Source organism: Mesocricetus auratus, unplaced genomic scaffold (genome assembly GCF_017639785.1).
Source record: "Mesocricetus auratus isolate SY011 unplaced genomic scaffold, BCM_Maur_2.0 Super-Scaffold_100003, whole genome shotgun sequence".
Lineage (NCBI taxonomy): Eukaryota > Metazoa > Chordata > Mammalia > Rodentia > Cricetidae > Mesocricetus > Mesocricetus auratus.
In genome coordinates this window covers 93,293,876-93,314,416 of record NW_024429188.1, presented here as the reverse complement: position 1 = coordinate 93,314,416, position 20,541 = coordinate 93,293,876, and the positions used below count along the sequence as shown (strand labels likewise).

The 20,541-nt window shown below is 35.4% G+C and overlaps 1 protein-coding gene across 4 annotated transcripts in view; it reads left to right on the top strand.

Annotated features, from left to right (window-relative positions):
* Positions 1-20,541, top strand: part of Tenm1 (teneurin transmembrane protein 1) — a 789,988-nt gene that overhangs the window by 481,674 nt on the left and 287,773 nt on the right. For 2 of the 4 annotated variants that reach the window (XM_040744566.1, XM_040744565.1), the window contains one exon: positions 11,686-11,835. The exons of 1 other annotated variant lie outside the window; for it this stretch is intronic. In XM_040744566.1, coding sequence (XP_040600500.1) covers positions 11,686-11,835 — 150 coding nt within the window. The remainder of the gene's footprint in view (positions 1-11,685; positions 11,836-20,541) is intronic. One more of the 4 variants, XM_040744567.1, reaches the window with a different exon arrangement.

Sequence of the window (20,541 nt, the reverse complement as noted above, 5' to 3'; positions counted from 1 at the left end):
TGACTAGAAACACCAAGCTATATTTTAATGACAATGTTGAAATATAATTATTCTATAGCAGTCTTTTTGCATTTTCTTGTTATTTATTTTTATTGAAAGGAATTTTTCATTCAATATATTTTGATCATGCTTTTCCCTTCCCCTAACTCTTCCCAGATCCTCCCCAACTCCCTACCCACCAAACTCTATGTCCTTTCCTTATCTCTTTAAAAAAACAAACAATAAACAAAAGTAAAAAGAAACTCATAAAACTATCACACAGACATAAACAAACACACAGAGAGAAATCAAAATATACAAGTAAAAGTGCAAAGGACTAAAAAAATTCTCAAACAAAGTAATTTGAGACAAAATATCTAAAAAACATACCAAATACCACTGAATTTGTTTTGTGTAGGCCATCTACTGCCAGGCATGAGGCCTGCCCCGAGGCATGGTTAATATATCCAGTGAGACTTCACTGGAAAAAGTTATTTTTTCTTTGCTAACCGGTATCAAGTGGAAATATCTCCCTGGTTAGGAGTGGTAGCACAAGTCCACTGCCCCATCTCAGTTCTGGGACTCCGTCTGGCTTAAACCTATACAGGCCATGCGCCTGTTGCCACAGTCTCTGTGAATTCATATATGCATCAATACTGTTGTGTCTCTTGGACACTATTCCTTTAGAGTCATCAGTCACCTCTGGTTCTTTCTTTTCTATTTTCTCTTCTGAATAGTTCCTTGAACTCTGATGGACAGGATGTGATTAAGACATCCCATTTAGGACCAAGTGCTCCAAAATCTCTCATTCTGCATATTGTCCAGTTGTGGGTCTCTGTGTACGTTCCCATGTAATGGAAGAAGAAGTTTCTCTAATGTTGGCTGAGTGAGGCACTGAGTCCCAGACAGGTGTGGGCACTGGGAGTTCCTGGTAGAAGGAGTTTCTAAATATCAGCAAATGACACAAGATAATGGTGATGAGCTAAAAGAGAAGGATGAGAGTATTCAAGGGCCAAGTTGTATTTAAATTTTATTCATATATTTGTATATGAGTTGATAATAATTAAAGAAAAATAGTTCATAAAATTTAAAGGGAGTGAGGAGGAACAGGAGGGAGTTTGGAGGAAGGAGAAGAATGGGGAAATTGTATAAATTAAGTACCTTCCTGTAATTTTAAAAATTAATTTTATACTTTAAAACATGAAATATATATTTTGAAAAGGCTTGAAACTCATGTTTTAGACACAAAAATACAAAAAAGATAAAAATAAAATAATGCCTGTATCCAATCAACTTCACAACAGTATTCTTGATCACAAAAGTATTTTTTACCTAGAGACGACATATGAATACATGTCATTGTAAAAAGATTGCAACAATAATACAAAAATGTTAAAAATACGTTTGGGTTACTCCAGTCACCCAGTCTAAAGAACCATAGTTTAGTATTCCTTGTTTCAATATGATTCTGTGCATTTACCTATGTAGAGATACGTGTTTTCTACTTAAACAGATTCACAGAATGTGCACTGTTCTGCAACATTTGGCATATAAATTTCCATGTCAGCAATAAAGGTCATTCAGTGGTTCATTCATACATATTTGATTCCCAGATCTTTGAGAAACGATTTGATTATTTCTAAAATGTAATGACAACCTGACAACCAACCAACCATGGGCTTATTTTAACCACCGTCATGAAATCATTAATGGTAGAACTGTGAAAAGATGTGCAAAGTATGTTCTTATAAGCCAGGAAAAGTTGGTGCTAGTACCCCCCTCTTCTTTTCTCTCTCTCTGTATATTTCTGTCTCTCTCTATGTGTCTATTTCTCTCTCCTTCTACCTCCTCCTCCCTCCTCTCTTCTCTCTCCCTTATGCCTTCTCAAAATCTGTGTCTTTCTCACACCCTCTCTCAATAATTCTAGTTACAGAACAGGCAAAAATGTATGAAATTCTTGTATACATGTTACAGAGCTTCTCATGTTAGAAATTTGCATAGGTACAATACAATTACTAAAACTAAGAAATTAACAATGGTACAGTGCTATTGGCTATTATTCTATTTTCTGTGTACAGGGTTTCATACAGATATCTCCAGTTTCCAGTCATTCTTCCTACTTAGGATCACATACTGCACTGAATTGCCTCTTCTCCTTAGTTTCTTCCAGTCTAAGTTTCATAATGTAAACCCTTTTTAATTCTGACTTGACATTTCTTTCTTTTTTCAAGAACTTCAAATTTCTTTTTCACAAATATAAAAGCATACACTTTTACTGTGGAGATGGATCTAAAAGCAATAATGCTTGTTGAATGAGAAAGAGAACCTTAGATTGGATTCCCAGTTTCCACATTAAAAAGCTTAGCATTGCCATATGTGCCTATAACACCAGTGCAGGTTATTGGAGGATGAAGACAAAAGTACAAGCCAGTAATAAGCTGATTGTGGTTTATTAAACAGCCGGCCTAACCCCAAACCAGCAAACTACAGATTCTGTTAGACTCTGCTAACAGCAGAGATTTATAGAACAGGATATATAATTCCCCCTTTTGGTTGCTGTTTTTGTGCACATCGGAGAGTATACCCAAGTATACACATGCACATACATGCATACAGTTACCATATACATATCACAAAAAAACCCACAAAAGCCAGGAAGAAATGTGCATATTATATATGTGGTATTATATAATAAGTATAAGTAATTAACATATAATTATATATTAACATAATAAGTATATTGTAGCAGTTAAATTGCACTTACAAAGGATTGATTCCAAATATGGGTATATCACTCTTTCACAAGACAGTTATGCTGGTTCTAATTTTTATATATTTAAAAAATCAAGTAACATTTTACATAATACATATTGCCTGTGTATACATGTACATATATAGTGTATATGAAGTTATGCCATTTGGACTGACCATGTTCACTCCAAGAGCTATAAACTAAAAGCTCCAACACTGGGAACAAGAAATCCCTTTTTAGTTGTTGGATAAAAGATTACAAGACACTCCTAAAACAGTACAGGCTGTGCTGCTGTTTTCTTAAGGTGTCTTCCATAAGCTAAAGGTATGTCTCTATTCCTGAAGACATCAAGCACTTTGGACACAGGACTAGTTTTAATAGTACTAGAAGGTGTTATATGAGATTCCAAAAGAGAGAGCAACCAATTGTCATACCCACTTGTGGTACCTATACACCACAGCAATGACCAGTATAGCAAGATATTCTTAAAGATACCATAATGATACTCATAACTTGACCTTAACCAACAGCTGTCCAATTGGACATATAGCCCACTCAACATGGCGAAAACCATGCCTGGTACTGGAAACATATCCAACTACCTGGGGGTTAGTGAGGTCATGAATCTTAGAAGAGAATCCTCTACCCCAGTTTACAAATCCAGCAGAATTCCTAACTGCATTATAAAAACTTATCCTTCTATCAGCAATTAATTGCAGCTCTCAACCCTCGGAAAAGAAACTTCTCTTTGCAAGAGAAAGGAACCATCACAGAAAACCACAGTTGGTTAAACTGCACATGACACTTTATTGTGGAGTTCCTAGTCCTAGTTGATACACATCAACACAACTCCTACACCTTAGGCTCAGAGAACATTACAGAAAGGGGGATAGAAAGATTTAAGAACCAGGGGATAAGGAGATCTGCTGTTAGATTTTGTTTCCTAGAAATGACAGGAAAGCTTACCTAAGAAAGATTTTAATAAATATCATTCAAACAAACATGCAAACATGGACAATAGAAACCTCAAGAGGCTCAAACCCCAGATTAAAAATAAAACTATAGAAAACTAAAAACTGCTGAGAATTGCATAAATAGTATTCCACAAGGATGAAACTGTATTGGGATTTCTATGGGCCACAACCAGCTCCCAAATCATGACACAGATATTTACTATTAGTTATGAATGCTCAGCCTTAGCTTAGACTCATTTCTTGCTAACTCTTTTAATTTAACCCGTTTCTCTTCTTCTATGTTTGGCCACAGGGCTTTTTACCTTTCTATCATTGTGTATGTCTTGCTTTCAATTGCTTCCTCCCTGTATAGCTGGCTGGCAGCTTCTTGGCTGACCCCATACATCTCCCTATTTTTTTCCTCATTCTCTACTCTCAAGTCTAAATCTATCCTCCTACTTATTCTCTCAGTCTGCCATCCTGCCTATCCTTCTACTGACTATCGATTGACTGTTCAGCTTTTTATTAGGCCTATTTATTAGGCAGTCAAGGTGAAACAGCAACATATCTTTACATAGTTAAACAAATGCAGCATAAAGGAAAGCAACACACCTTTATATAATTAAACAAATGCAACATAAACAAATGTAACACATCTTTACATAGTTAAAGTAATATTTCACAACATGAACTCCCTAGGAACTTATCGAATTCTAATTGCTTATCCCTAAAATCTGATACATACAAGTAAAACTACACAGATTGAGAAAATTGTATTTATATATTAAAAATGAAGTCAGTATATTTACAAAGTCACAATGAATTTTCACGGATGCCTTGTATATACATGTATATGCTCACTTAGTTATTATAGATTCTAAGAAGTAGAATTCCTTGATTAAAAATTATTACAAATTTGGATTTGTGGTAGATATCAAGGTTGTATTTAAAAATTTCTTTACTATATTAATTTCATCCTTTTTCTTACCTGCTTCAGAACTAGTTGGTTTTTGTTTTTACATGCATTTTTATTAATTCTTTGAGAATTTTATACAATGTGTTTTGATTCCTCACTCCTACTCCTATCCCAGTTTCTCTTAGACCTACCCCCACCTCCATAATCTACAAATTCCTGTATTTTTTATAACTCATCAAGTCAGTTTTTTACTTCTTGTATATTTATGGATGAGGAACCATCCACCATAAAGTAGTCAACCTACCAATGAAAACATCTTTATAGAAATTTGATTCTCCATCCCCTAGAAGCCATCAACTGACCCACGCTCCACATTTAGGTGAATTTGCAAATGCATCTTTACTTCATGGAAGGCTGTTGCCTAGCTTGATCTTGTGCAGGCTTGTGTGGGCAGCCAGAGATGCCATAAACTCCTGTGTGCAGCAGTACTATAAGGTTCAGAAGATGCTCTTTCATTCTAGGCCTCACTGACCTCTCACTCTCATAGTTTTCCTGCAACATCTTCCATAACGGTTCCTGAGCTTTGGGGTGGGAGGAAGTGTAGGTTATCCTGTTGTGCCTATTGACACCTATAACATTCCCTCCACTGCTTCACACTTGGCCATATCTTGCCATTCCCGTTACCGTTTTATTTAATAAGTGAACAATTCTAGATATTAGAGGTTGCCATTGTTCAATAGAAATGTAATGTGAACTGATAAGTGATTTAGGATTTATGGTGGCCATGTTTAAAATATAAAGAAATAAGTAAAATGAATTTTAATAAAATTACTAATGAATATATAGCCAAAATATTATTTCAACAAGTAATTGATATATAACTATTAATGTGACATTTTGCATTCTCTATTTTATATTGCCTTTGACCTTAACTAGCCAAATTTTAAGTGCTCAATAAATACATGCAGCAAGTGGCTATCCAATTAGACAACACAGACATAACTTACCAAATGCAGAAATATTAAGCTACACAAAATAGGGATGTCCTATGATATTTTATTGAGGAAGAAATCACTTACGGGAGAAGCCAAGAAATTCAAGAACCAAAGGTCCACAGGCTGCACTCCAGGAAGCAACTGGAACACAACTAGAACTCAAAGAGAGAAAGCATCTTCTCCCTCTAATTCTTTTATCCCCCATACGTTCTATGTGCTATGGGTATATAGATCTCTCCCTACGCTTATCCAGTTTGCATTTCTCACATCTCTTTTTAGAATATTTCTGTAGTCTGATCATTGTAAATGAATATGTGTTCTTGAAAGGGGATAGAATGTGGGACCATTATTGTTTATGTTACTAGATACCATCAGTCTCACTTAAGAGGGACCAAATCCAACATCCTAACAGACATTGCAAAGGTACACATGCAGTAACTTGGACCATTCTATAGAAATATGCTAGGTAAGAAGAATTTCTTCTTATGGAGTCAGCCCTCTTGAGATTACAGGAATGTTTTAAACTTAGATATGGGATATGCAACCTGAATAGCTGTGCTGTCCAGTAGACTGCATTAAAAAACAGGAAACAGCATGATATTCCACTTGTTACCTTAAATTTGTAATGAGGTTGTGATTTCAGGACATAGCTCTTTGCAATTGGATTAAAAGAAGTCTAATAATTACAAATTGTATAGTGCTGAGCAGCAGGGAACTTTTGTTAAAGTACCATTAGGAACTGTCATTCTTAATCTGGTGAAAAGACATTACTTTAGGATGATCTGAATTGGCATACACATTCTGTCTAGTCAGTGGATTTCAGTGAAATACAAAGTAGCTGGTAGCCCACATTAAGCCGGAGAGTGTCTGTCCCCTCCCTGAGTATACATATTTATGTATACATCATTAGGAGTGACAATGTTAATCTTGCTTTGAATCAAGCTCTGTACTTTAACTCATTTGAGCACTACTTGTAAAATTTATCAGTTTCCATTCACTTCTTGTTTATTGATGACCAGCTGTGAAATGGGTTAGACCACTGAGACAACATGATTATTGGACTTGTAATTATATGCATGAATTTTTTTTCCTGGCTGGCTTCACACTTAGCTACTTAATGCTCCTTACAGAGTCTGTGTAATCCTTCAAAGATTTTTATACCTCTATTCTCTCTATCTGGAAGAATTTTCACTCCATAGGTAGTTCTCAAACTTCCTAAATCTGTGGCCCTTTAATACAGTTCTTCATATTATGGTGACCCCAAAACTTAAAATTATTTCATTACTACTTCAGAACTGTAATTCTGCCACTATTATTAATCATAATGTAACTATCTGATATGCAGGATGTTTGATATGTGATCCCCTGGGGATTGTGACCCATAGGTTGAGAACTTCTGCTCTAGATATTCAAGATATCTTTGTATTATCTGGTCTATTTTAATCAAACTTCCTCTAAAAGACCTTTCCTGACTGACCCGTAGTAGTATTTTAGTTGCTTTTCATGTTGCTATGATAAAACAAACTGGCAGAAACAACATAAGGCAGAAAGTGTTGACTGTTACGTGATGTATTCCATCATGAAAGAGAAGGTATGGTAGCAGAAGTGGGAGGTCAGACAGTCACAAATGAAGCAAAGGGACATTACTATTAGGTCTCAGCTTTCATTCTTTTTTAAATACAGCCCAGGACACCAGCCCTTATAATGATGTCAGTGACAGTTAAACTGTGTCTACTTACTTCAATTAACTTAATCTGGTTAATCCCTTCAAGTATACTTTGGGGCTAATTTAGAAAGTAATTCCTCACTGTCATTATCAGAGGTCAGTCTCTTAGGTCATTCTAGATCCTGTATCATTCAAAATATTAACTGTCCACACCTTTAACTATATTTTCCCTCACAGAACTTATTACTTCCTAAAAATATCTCATTTGACCTTCTTTGTTTCCATTAAACTTCAATTTTATAATTTATAGTATACCATATATTTTCCTTGGTCTATCTTAACCCATAAATTAAATTCTGGACAACTCTAAACGCGAAACTAAAAAAAAGACTTCCTTGCGAAAAAGTTATTGCATTAACACATGACTATAACTTAAAATTGCTCTTTATTCATTGCATTATTCTAAATAGTTGATTCAAATGACAATACCTGGGTTTTAGAAAGTCAAAGAGGATTTGATTCATCTTCTTTCAAAGAAGTCAGTCAGCTAGTACATACTAATTAGACTATATGAATTGTTTATATCTAGTATCAGTATTAGCTATCTCTCTTTATGTGTATGTGTCTGTGTGTGTGTCTGTGTGAGTCTATGTGTGTCTGTGTGTATGTGTGTCTGTGTGCATACATACATGTGCATGGAATAAAGTCTGGTATCCACGTATAAGAAAAAACATGAACTCTTTCTATTTCTGAGTGTAGGTTACATCACTTAATATAATGATTTCCATTTCTAGCCATTTTCTGTCTGTATCCCTAACATTCCCAGTATAATTGTCACGTATTTTGAAAATATTTCTTAAATCAAAAGAAAATCCCTAAATGTAAACTACTACCAAATCTTACTAATGCTATATTGATATATCCCATAAATCAACATATGTTTATTGATTGTCTTAATATGGGCAAGTTATGACTGTTTCTAATAAAATTCCAGAGTTCTTTAGAGACCACAGTCTATTTTTCACATAAATGCACTCTTTGGATTCCTTTTGCAACTCAGCATATAGAAATTCAATTTGGAAGAGAGAAAAAGTCAGTCACCTTGCCATGGTACCCTTGATCTGTAGCAACTAATTAACTTTCATTATATATTCACACAAATATACATTATAAACAGCTTGCTCCCTGAGAAACATATGATATACTTTAAAAATTATAAAACTTCATTGATATCACAGAATGTTCTAGTAAATGTGCCCTTACCTCTGTATCTGCCTATTTCTTCTGATAGTAAAAGATAAATCCCCCTTACATATTTTAAAATGACTGTCTCATCACATGCATTTTTTCTCATTTTCTCATGCCCTCAGGAAACTGGCTGAACTTAAATAAAGTACATAAAATAGCACTCTTGGTCTTCAAAATGACACCCTTTATGCCTTCTGTTATAAATGGTCAATCTAATTTCACAAAAATAATTGAGCCAAGGAAATGAAACAGGTTTCAATGTGATTTGTAATGTCAATAGTATTAAAATCATTTGGGGATCCTGACTATACCAAACTTTCTAAGATACTGATAAATATCTTGCACTGGGACAATACTAGTAACCAATCTTCACTTCTTTTGGCCATGAAATCTCAGTTATGGTAGTAATATAGTATTTTGAATGTGCCATATATTCCTCAAAACCGTTATTCTTTGGTTTCAGTAGTTTCCATTAACTGCAAGAGACAATCATCAAGCTATACTGGCTTTAATCCAAAGAAAAGGGAGAAACCAATTAAATACTTAAAAGTTTTAAAGACAAATTAGAAACAAGATGTTAGAAATCTCTTTAACTCCAACTAAATGTAGACAGATGATTTTAAATGGGATCTTTGGCTAGTGTCTCTAGTTTCAGTCACCAACTCCTATGATATATAGGAGTGATAGAAGTAGAAATTAAATCCTCTCACTTTCCCTAATAACATGAAGAAAAATATGAGGTGGTTTATGGACAGATTCAATTTTTCGGCCTTGCCTTTTGATAATATTTGAGGAAACAGATTCTGCCCTGGGCAGTATTCTGACAGTCTCTCTCTTCAGTGGCCTCATTCACTCTCACAGCTTCAACTGTCACCTCTAATCATGCATGCTTTTACAGTCTTATTGTAGCTTTAATATTCCTTTATAACTTCAAAACTCTTGTAGTAGGCATTGTTATCTGGATACCATATTGGTCCCTGGAAACACATGTCTCTAGGGATGAATTCATTTAATTCCTCTCATCTCACCTCACACCATCTGTTCAATTAGTCATCTATAAAACATAGATCCGGCACCAACCACTTGTAAGCTAAGTAACGAATCCCCTAAATATTTTAATGGTTACACGATTCTTTCAGTTATTGTGGCTCTAAATTGTAACCACTTTGAATAAATCTTAGAAATAATCCATCTATTTGTCCATGAACTCTTAGTACACCTATGTACATGCATGATATTATGAGAAGATACAACCTCACAGCAAACTCCTTGGTCCTCTGGCCCTCATAATCTTTCTGCTTCCTCTTCCACAATCTGAGACTTAAGTACAGGTGTTGTTGCTAAATGTACAATTTCTTATTCTTTATTATTTTATTATCATCATTTTTGGTTTTTTGAAACAGGGTTTCACTTATTTAGTCTTGATTTTCCTGGAGCTTGATCTACTGTAGACCAGGCTGGCCTTGAACTCCCAAGTGCTACAGTTTCTTCTTCTGGAACCTCTATTGACTTCTCACTACAAATAGCTGAGGCACTCTTATGGGCAGTACCTTAACTGAGAAACTTTCTCACCTACATTATTGCAAGTCCACCTCATTTGTTTTCTTGATATATATTTTATGTTCCCAATCCATTTTGTTTTGCACTGTTACTAGATTTATCTTTTTGAGAAATGTATTTTGATATCATTTACTTCCCTAAAAACCCTCAGTATTCCCACTTTCTATCTAATTTAACTCTCTGAAGAAAACTGACCATCTATTCAGGAAATAATAATGTTGCTGTTGCTTAATAAATTAAATGCAAATATCTAAGTGTGGCACCCATTGTTTTCTAAAATACAGCCTTAATGCTACCATTTTGGATTTATCAACCATTATCTACCATAGCTAAGCTCCAATGAACCCAAACAACTTCCTTTGCATCAACACATTCTGTACTTCATGAAGTAATAATTTGTTCAGCCCTCCACTCATCCTTACCTGTCTCTGTCACCCTTCAAAGCACTACTGAATATAAGTTTCCCCCTATAATAGTAATTCCTTTGTAAAAATTATTCTTTACAAAAGCAAAATCAATCTAGCCTAATACAGCTTTTTCTTTAATCCATTTATTTTTAAAATAGAAAATAGAGAAATCACAAAGAGAAAAATTAAAATCCTCCCAAACCATTAACATGTTGCTTTCACACATTTTTTCTCTAAGATATGAATGTCTGTATACACAGTCACACACATTCACACAACTCAGATTATATAATTCATTTGATGCTTCATGAATATTTCCCAGGTTGCTGTATGACATTTTAAATGTGACTTTAATAACTATATAATTTTGTGTTGTTAATACATCAGCAGGTAATTACATACCTATTTATAAATATTTAGATTCATTATAACTTTTGAATATTGTCAAATACTATCATGGACAATAATAATTTCTTACAAACTAAATTATTGAACCAAAAGATAAGTCAAAATTTAAGGTTTCATTATGTTCAGGTTTTGATTTGCTTTTATAAAAAATACCACATTACATTGCACAAATCTCATCATATTTTCATAATTTCATCCAAAATTGATGTGTGATCATATTTCTGCCCAATAACAATAACAAATATCTGTTAGTCTTCTGATAGAAAATTTAACCTACGTTATGTCAATTCTTCTTCATAATATGGCTACTTCACATTTATAATACTACCAAATACTACATCTGGATTTAACACCTGTAGCAGTTATGAAGGGCCTATGAATACTAGGCAGTCAGTAAAAATTTGTTGCATTGAATTGGATCAGTCAAAAGCATGTTCTCCTTGGTTGATATTTCCCTATCCACGTTTTCAGCGTAGTTTCCATATTCAAACTAGACTGAGATGATTATAGAAAATAAAAACAGGCAATATCACAGCCCCAAGGAGACAAGAAGAATCCCATTGTAATTGGTCAACTAATCCTCCAATTTCCAAAACTATCTCTTGGATAGCTTTTGCCTCAGTGGTTTAGCACCAGCTACTTGAAAAAAGAGCTATATCTGTTGATATAGATATAAAACTCTTAGTTCATTGGCTCAGTTAAAAGACACTAATTATACCATTTTCAGGTGCAAAAGGATAGCTCATTTAGCAGCCTTCTAAGTGAGTCAGAATAAGTTAATATACGCTTGTTTTCTTGCAGCAGTACACTTGTTTGGCCTGACCTGGCAGTTGCAACCAGTTGGACAGATCTATGCGAATGGAATTAGCAATGGGAACACAGGGACCGAGTCCATGGATACTACTTACTCTCCCATTGGAGGAAAAGTTTCTGACAAATCAGAGAAAAAAGGTACAGTGACCAAAATGATTGATGGATTCTTGATTAATATTTCCTAACTAAGTTATTAGGGCCATATCTGGGATGGCTTCACTTCACATTAAATTTCATTATCACTTGAAGAACTCCCACATATTGACAGAATAAATCCATGTCAGTGTCTTGTGAAGCAAATTTTATTTTTCTTCAGTGCTTTGAGTATAAACCAATTAAACTTTTCAAATATGTTGGCAAGTTTGAAAATAAATAAATATTTATAGAATGGAACTTTCAATACAATGAAAATTTCATTTCGCATATAACTACCCTGAAGCAACATGGGGTTTTGATTAAGTTCCCTTATGTCCTAGCCCAGCATTTATTTATATATAACATTTTACAAAGGGTGTATAGAATTTTCTTCTGTTTATAATAAGTAAGGCAGTTTCTACCTCATGTAAAGGTGAATGTTTATAACAAAATGGGAAAACATGAATTATTTTCTAGTTGGGAAACATGAATTCTTCCTAGTCGAAAGAAAATTACTTCGTGTCCCAAATTGTTCAAAGTAACCCACATGAGCATAACATAGGAGACTTGTTTAAATAAATGCCACAATGCTAGTACTCCTAACTTCTAATACAGAATGAGGGATTTTAGTATTTAGTATTAATAAACCAATAAAAATAACTAGAACTTCATGCTACAACTTCCCTTGAAACTGGCTTAAGTACAGAAGTGCTATGCAAATTTTAGCATGTACAATTTTAAGGTAGAAATTGAGAAAAAACAATCCTCCAATTTTATAAGATGAAATTAAGCACATAAATAAATTAATCAAACATTGCCCTTAAGAAAGTCACAATTTTATAGAGGTGATAAGTTTTATTTTGCTTCATTAGTTCTAAATACAGACTTAGTTTGTTTTGCACTTTTTGCGATAGTAGTCTTTGCATGTCTCTTTCATTGTTTTGGGTGTGTGTTTATGAAGTTTCCTTTTTTTCTTTTATCTGCTTTGTAAGTTTGCTTTGCTCCAGAATTCAGTAAAAGTGAATACTTAAGAATAAGAAAAGACAAGACTTTCGTTATAATTTTCATCCACATTTCAGTTTGATTTGCATCTAATTTCAGAATACTTAATTCTATCCAGGATTGACCTTTCCTGGAAGTTTCATTGTTACTGCTATAAGGGCTAGGCTTGTCTACAGTCAAAAGTAGACAAGGAAAAGACTAGAACAGGCTCAGAGTTTTCTTTCCCATCTCTTTTATCTACTTTTCCTTTCTTCTTATTTGATTCCTTCACATCTGAAGACATAAAAGCCACCATCTGGCATTATCTTCCTAAGGACATTCTTGTCATTTACAGTGAAAATTAGAAACACCTGTTTAAAGAAACTGCAAGATGAAGGACAACAAAAGATGAGCACATGGTTGTCATAAGATTATATTCAATTTTGCATTTGAATTCAAATGTCTCATAGCTTCTTTCCAAAAACAATGTTGAAAATATAGTCTAAAACTTATTTAATAATTATATGTCCAAGATTGTTCCAGATACTTCACATGGGCTAAATCACAAGTGTAACATTATACTTCCCATTTTTAAGACATACATAGAGGTACAGAGAGGTTTGATGATTTACTCATGATCAAAAAGCTATCAACTACTTGACTGATCCCAGAACCACATCTCTTAACTTCTATTTTTACAACATCTTGCTTTGTAATTTTGACACAGTAAGATGCTGCAAAACCACATTTCCCCTGGAAATGAGCCCAATGAGAATTGTTTTGTATTTCTGTTCAATTATAAAAAAACAAACATGTAAAATTATTTCAAATTAATAATTTACTAAGAAACATCATTATATGTGACCCCTTATACATCACTCACATTCCATGACTGGCCCAAGCCTTAAAGATAATAGGACAACAGACATTAGACTGGATGAAAATAAAAAAAGAAAATTCTTAAAGTTGCATTTGTGGGAAGGTGAAGGTATGGTGGATAGATAGTGGGAATGATGGAGGAGGGAAGTGAGTGTGATAAAAATACATTAAATTGCCAAAGAATTACTAAAAATATTATTTTAAAAGAAATGTAATTATGTATTCATATATTACAAAAGCTATTTATGGAGAAAAACAGAGCAGCAAAGGCAAGAAATGGAGGGTATAATGAGGGAGAAAGATAATAGAGAAAAGATCTACAATAGATACACATATATATATACAAAAACACAATAAAATCTATTACTTTGTATGCTACCTTAAAAGTCATTTAAATATAAGAAGGAAAAGTCTTTATGAACTTTATTATTTTTTGATAAATTTTTATGTGATCTTTCCAGATCTTTTATTTAAATTAGAAACAAGCTTGCTTCACGTGTCAATCCCAGCTCCCCTCCTCCGCCCCTCCACCAGGCCCTCCAGCCCCCCACCCAATCCCCACTCTGATCCCCAAGAAGGTTGAGGCCCTTCATGAGGGATCTCCAGTGACTGTCATTTCATTCAGGGCGGGGCCTGGGCCCTCCCACAAAAGTCCAGATTGAGACAACATCATCCTTTATTGTGGGATGGGCACCCAAAGTCCATTTGTATGCCAGGGATAAATACTGATCTGCTACCTAAGGCCCCATAGATTGTGTTTTGATCGTATTCACCTGCTCCCCCATTTCCTTCCAAATCCACCCCTTCCCTACCCAACCAACTTTCTGTCCTCTTTTTGTTAGCACTTATTGAATTCCAATTAGTGCTGCCCTTATTTGGCTTGTATTAATTTTATATGCTCTAACATATGAAACTGACAACTAGATCACTATTTTTACATTGGCTCCCTTAATCTTCAAGAAGTTCAAACATTATAGCACTATGGTTAAGATCCTGGGCACTATAGTCAGACAGACATGGCTTGGTATCATGTATTGGTTCCCCAAACTCAAGTAATTGAAACCTGAATTAAGTAGAAGGATGACAGTGAATAAGACCTCTCATTTGTTTTAGTAAGAGTTAAATGGGATTATGAATAGAATGTACATATATCACAGTCTCTAGAACATTGTTTAACATAGATGCAATATTTATGGTTCTAAGGATGGGAAAATAACTGAGTCATTTTTAATTTCTTTAACATTTTATTAAGTACTGCAGATTCTGTTTTCCAACTGACATGAACTTTTCTTACATTTAGGCTCCATGTACTTCCAGTTAATCACCTATTATTTTCATTAATACCATGTTAAAAGGTCATGGATACATAGTTTTTAAATCAAATTCTAGTACAGGCCATTCCCCAGTTATGATACTTGTCACTGTGTCTCATTAAGAGATAGGAGTTTTTACAACTTGGTAAACTAATGAGAAAAGGGAACTCATTACCCACATTTAGTGTGCTAAAATTCCTAACAATGCTAGAATTTGTAGCATGTCTCAGCAACAAGATAGAATCTACCATGCTATGGCAATCATTCAATATACACACCTACAATCGAAAGAATTTCATAACAGATAATAACTGTACTAAAACCTTTCAAATTAGTCTTAACACTTACCATTTAACTAGAAACATTATTAAACAACTAGTTTAAAGATAGCAGAGGAGATAGGAACAAAAAATGTGCTTGCACTTAGACCTTAATCATGTAACATCGACAAATAAAAATAGCAATAACTATAGTATATAGTTTTTAAAATTTAAAGAACATGGAATGCAACATCGTTTTTTAAGGTGGAGAAGAGGATGTGAAAGGTCATGCTCCCAGAAGAGAACTGTTTCTTGCACCAAGGATACTTAGTTTATATCCCATGATTCTCTTCTTTGTCATTGTAACAACCTTACACAAAATAAACATCTGAATTGCTGAGGCCTTATCAGCATGTAAGTATCAAAGAAAAACCGCACAGCTGAAGAAATGGGTTATATTCAGGCTAAACCACAGGGAGGTTTTGCCTTAGACTCCCCCTTTTTTAATTTAAATTAGAAACAAGCTTCTTTTACATGCAAATTCAAGTTCCCTCTCCATCCCCTCCTCCCCTGACCCCTAACTACCCCATATCCAATCCCCTTTCTGCTCCCCAGGGAGGGTAAGGCCTTCCTTGGAGGATCTTCAAAGTCTGTCATATCATTTGGAGCAGGGCCTAGACCCTCCCCCGTGTGTCTAAGCTGAGAGAGTAATTCCTCTATGTGGAGGGGGCTCCCAAAGTCCATTCATGTACTAAGGATAAATATGGATCTGCTGCCAGAGGTCCCATAGATTAACCAGAACTCCAAATTGACATCCTCATTCAGGAGGTCTGGAACAGTCCTATTCTGGTTTCCAAGCTATCAGTCTGGGACCCATGAGCAATGCCTTGTTCAGGTCAGCTGTTCTGTTGGTTTCCCCAGCCTGGTCTTGACCCCTTTGCTCATCACTCCTCCCATCTCTGCAACTGGATTCCAGAGTTCAGCTCTGTGTTTAGCTGTGGGTGTCTGCTTCTGTTTCCATCAGCTACCAGATGAAGGCTCTGGGGTGGCATTTAAGGTAGTCATCAATCTCATTATAGGGGAAGGGCATTTAAGGTAGCCTCTCAACTACTGCTTAGATTATTAGTTGGGCTCCCTCTATTATGATATCTCTTTTCTTGCTCTCCTCTATTTTTCCCAGACTCTATCTTCCTGCTCTCTCCTGCCTTCCTCTCCCCTCTTCTTCTCCCCCTCCTCTTTCTTCTAACTCCTTCTCCCCTTCCACCATGCTCCCAATTAGCTCAGGAGATCTTGTCCCTTTCCCCTTCTCCAACGGACCATGGATGTCTGTCTCTCTTATAGTCCTCCTTAGACTTTTACAGGAAGTGGGGAAGTTACATGTGGGATGATTTACTTGTAGAACTTGATTTGCAACCAAGGGAAGACTCGGTCACTCAGTCAGTTAGCAGTACAGGGAACATTTGTGTCTATGACTACCTTCTTTCAAATGAACAAACTATTTTAATCATAGCTATTTATTCATGAACAATGAACAGGAAACGGATGTCTTGAATATCCTCTTTCAGCAGTCAGACAATAGAGGAAAGGCCTTGTCTCAGAAGAACAAGAGACTCATAGGCAAATCTTTTCTTTTGTATTTAATTAAAATATAATTACGTCATTTGCCTCCCTCCTTCTACCCACTCCTACATCGCCCATACCCACAAACCCCAACCCAGTGCCAAACTCACAGCCTTCTCTTATTTAACCTTTGTTGTTTCATATAACTGAATCAACATGAACATACCATGCTGATTCTGTTCAGTGATACCTGCATGTATGTTTGTAGTGTTGACCACTTGGTATTAGAAAATCAATTGTTGATAGTTGCTTGTAGCTCTGTGGATCCCTTGTGATTCCCCCACATCTAAATTGGACTGTTAAATAGTGTTGACACAGTTTAGATTGGTTTAAGCAGTCAATTTGTTGAGAATTCCTAGATACAGCATCCCTTCCGTATCTAGCAGGCACAATCTCACAACAGACTTCCTCCTGATCCTCTTGATCTTACAGTCTTTCTACACCGTGTAATGTTCCCTGAGACTTAGGTGAGGAGGTCTTGGTATAGAAGTATCAGTGCTGGGCAGACCAAAGTCAGTTGTTCTTTGCATGTTGACCATGTGTGAATTTCTGTAATGCTTTTTATCTGCTGCAAAGAGAAGTTTTTTTTATTAGAAGTGGGCATAAAGTTAAGTATGTAGAATGTAGTTAAGAATAAGGCCATGGATCTTAGAGGAAAACAGACTACTGTCATAGACAAATCTTATGAGAAGGAATGGACAGAAGGTTTTATCTCATATGTTGTATAAGGAATGGTATATTGTATGTGTTTGGTGTGTGTGTGTGTGTGTGTGTGTGAGAGAGAGAGAGAGAGAGAGAGAGAGAGAGAGAGAGAGAGAGAGAGAGAAGGACAGCAGAGAGACAGAGAGATTATGGAAAGCAGTTTCCTAGAACACTAAAAGGTTGAGGACATTTCTTAACTATTATTTCTCTAGCGTCGTAATCAAGTACACCTAACAATTTGAGTAGCCATCTGACTGAGGATAAAATTTATTGAGAAATTCAACAATGAATTCTTCCAAGTTGGAATACAAGGAACAAAGAAAAGTAGTAAGGAAAAAGAACTGAAATATAAAAAAGGCAGCTATAGCATTTTTACAGTTTTGCAAAATGCTGGCCTTGGTAGGGCGAGTGGCATTTCTTTGAAATTCATCCCACAAGATCTATCTTTGCAACAACAAAGGAGAAAAATGATGCTTCCTAGTCAGTTTCTGCTGAATATATGACCATGCAAGAACACTCCATTGATTGATATGACACAATTTATAGTTTTTCCTGAAGATGCTGTAGCCAAGACCAGATAAAGACTATAGCTTCACTTCTCTGGGATTCAGTTCTTCATTTGAAAAATAGGGAGTTTGCTTTCACCCCCTTCAAGAGTACAGTAGGAAAATCCTTCTGCAAATCAAATATTACCCAGAAATTAATCATGGAAATATAAAACAGAGAAACCATAGATCTATAGACCAAGTAAGGGTGGGAACACATCCCTGCCAAACCCTTCTCTCCTTTCTCTCAACAGCTATTAAGGCTTTGACAAAGATAGGGGTACTTAATAGGACTATGTCATCACCAAAGCAGCCTCTAACTGTATCTGTTATGAGATCATGAATTCAAACTCCAATTAAGAGATGATAATTAGTCAATCCAAGTAACAGTCAACTTACCTTCGAAAAGTGGACATATTGTTGGAAAATGGCTAAAAAGTATGTTGTAAGGTTTGCCACTTAGATACTTGCTGACAACTGTTAAATTGAAATAATTGATTCCTAGTCTTTCACCTTCTAACTTTGGATTTTTGACATGTGTATAACAATAGCAGCCTGCACTTAAAGAGCATTTATGATCTTAAAATACTTAATGTATTTTATCTACCTGAGAGTTTATGCTGTGGCAGCTGTTGTTACCTCTGTCTTGCAGTTTAAAATGAAAACAAGAATAGGTTAAGTAACTTGCCTTCATAAGAGTCATAAACACAGATGGAACTGAGTTTGGAGTTCAGGTTTTTTCTCCTCTTATCTCAGTATACTTTAAGCCTCTCTCTTTTACGTTTAGGGAAATTCCTTTCTCCCAGCCAATTGTTTAAATAATAACTGTCTTGATTACAGATCTTTGTGCATGCAATCCAAATATATAGTCCTTGCATAAGAATACTTTGCAAATTTGAAATTTTATCCCAAACATCTCCACTTACTAAACACATTTACTACACCACACACACACACACACAACACACACACACACACAACACACACACACACACACACACACACACTACCACCACCACCATTATGAAATGGAAAATTAAAAGTAGTGCAATATGTACCTTTTGAATTACCTTTCATTGTGAACTATACAACAGAGTGGCAAGAAGAAAAGAATAAAGAAAGGGAGATAGTAGACTACTTTTTCTTTGCTCTGTCTTACCTGAGTCATAGATACAGTATGCACAGATCTATGCAGTGATAAGTTTGAAACTTGAATGTCAGGATAACTTTCTGCATTCACTTGGGGTTTCATGGATATTTATTTCCTGGACAGAAGCAGTAGTTAAAAATTTTATTCCTCCAGCAGCAGATGAGAATAGGTGCAGAGACTCACAGTCAGACATAATGAGGAGAGAAAAATCTAAATTGCAGGTCTCAATTAGGTGCCTCCCCTTGGAGACAGGGAACCTCATGGAAAAGGGGAAGGAAAGACTGTAGGAGTCAGAGGGAATAGAGGACACTAAGAACATAGATGCATACACACTCACAGAGGCTGGATCAACAACCACAGGGCTTAAATGTGTCTGCACTAGGTCCTCTGTGTATGTTACTGTGGTTAGCTTGATATTCTTGTGGGACTCCTAACAGTGGAAGCAGGTGCGTCTCTGGTCCTTTTGTTTTCTCTTGGGACTCTTTTCTTCCTATTGGGTTGCCTTGTCCAGCCTTGACAGGGGGCTTTTGCCTTGTCTTAGTGTACCTTGTTATGTTCAGTTTGGTTGTTGTCTCTTAGAGGCCTGCTCTTTTCTGAAGGGAAATGGAAGGAGAGTGGATCTGGAAGAGAGGGGAGTAGGGAGCTGGGAGTAGTAAAAGAAGGGGAAACTGTGGCCAGGATATACTGTATGAGAGAAGAATCTATTTTAAATAAATAAATAAATAAATATAAAAGTCTGAAAATTATTCACTCTGTGACACCAAATGAAAGGACTGTATCACCCGCACACAGGTAATCACTGTTCATTCAGATGGGACACAGACCCACAGCATAATACTGGTGCTCTTCAGTATTGGTTCACAGGACATATGGATATTAAAATGCACTCAGCTGTTCTTTGAGTAAGCCCAGTGCTTCAGTGTCTTTTATTTAAAGAACATCCGAGTATAGGACACTGTGGCAGAGTTAGGAATAATTCATATAAGTACAGTAAACCACATGAATAAAATAATAATAATGTACTAACAAAGAAAATATTGTTGGGAGCTTAACATTATTATTTTTAAAGATTGATGTCAAATTACAGTAAATGCTACCTATAATGATATATAAATGTTTCTCCAACAGAAGACTTCAGAGGGCCCAGCTAGAGTGTTTCAGCTTGTTTTCAACTATATTAAATCACTTTGTCAATATATTTCAGTTTTACAAAACCTTTTCTAAAACATAGTGGAAACTTGACTTACAAAGCAGATTTA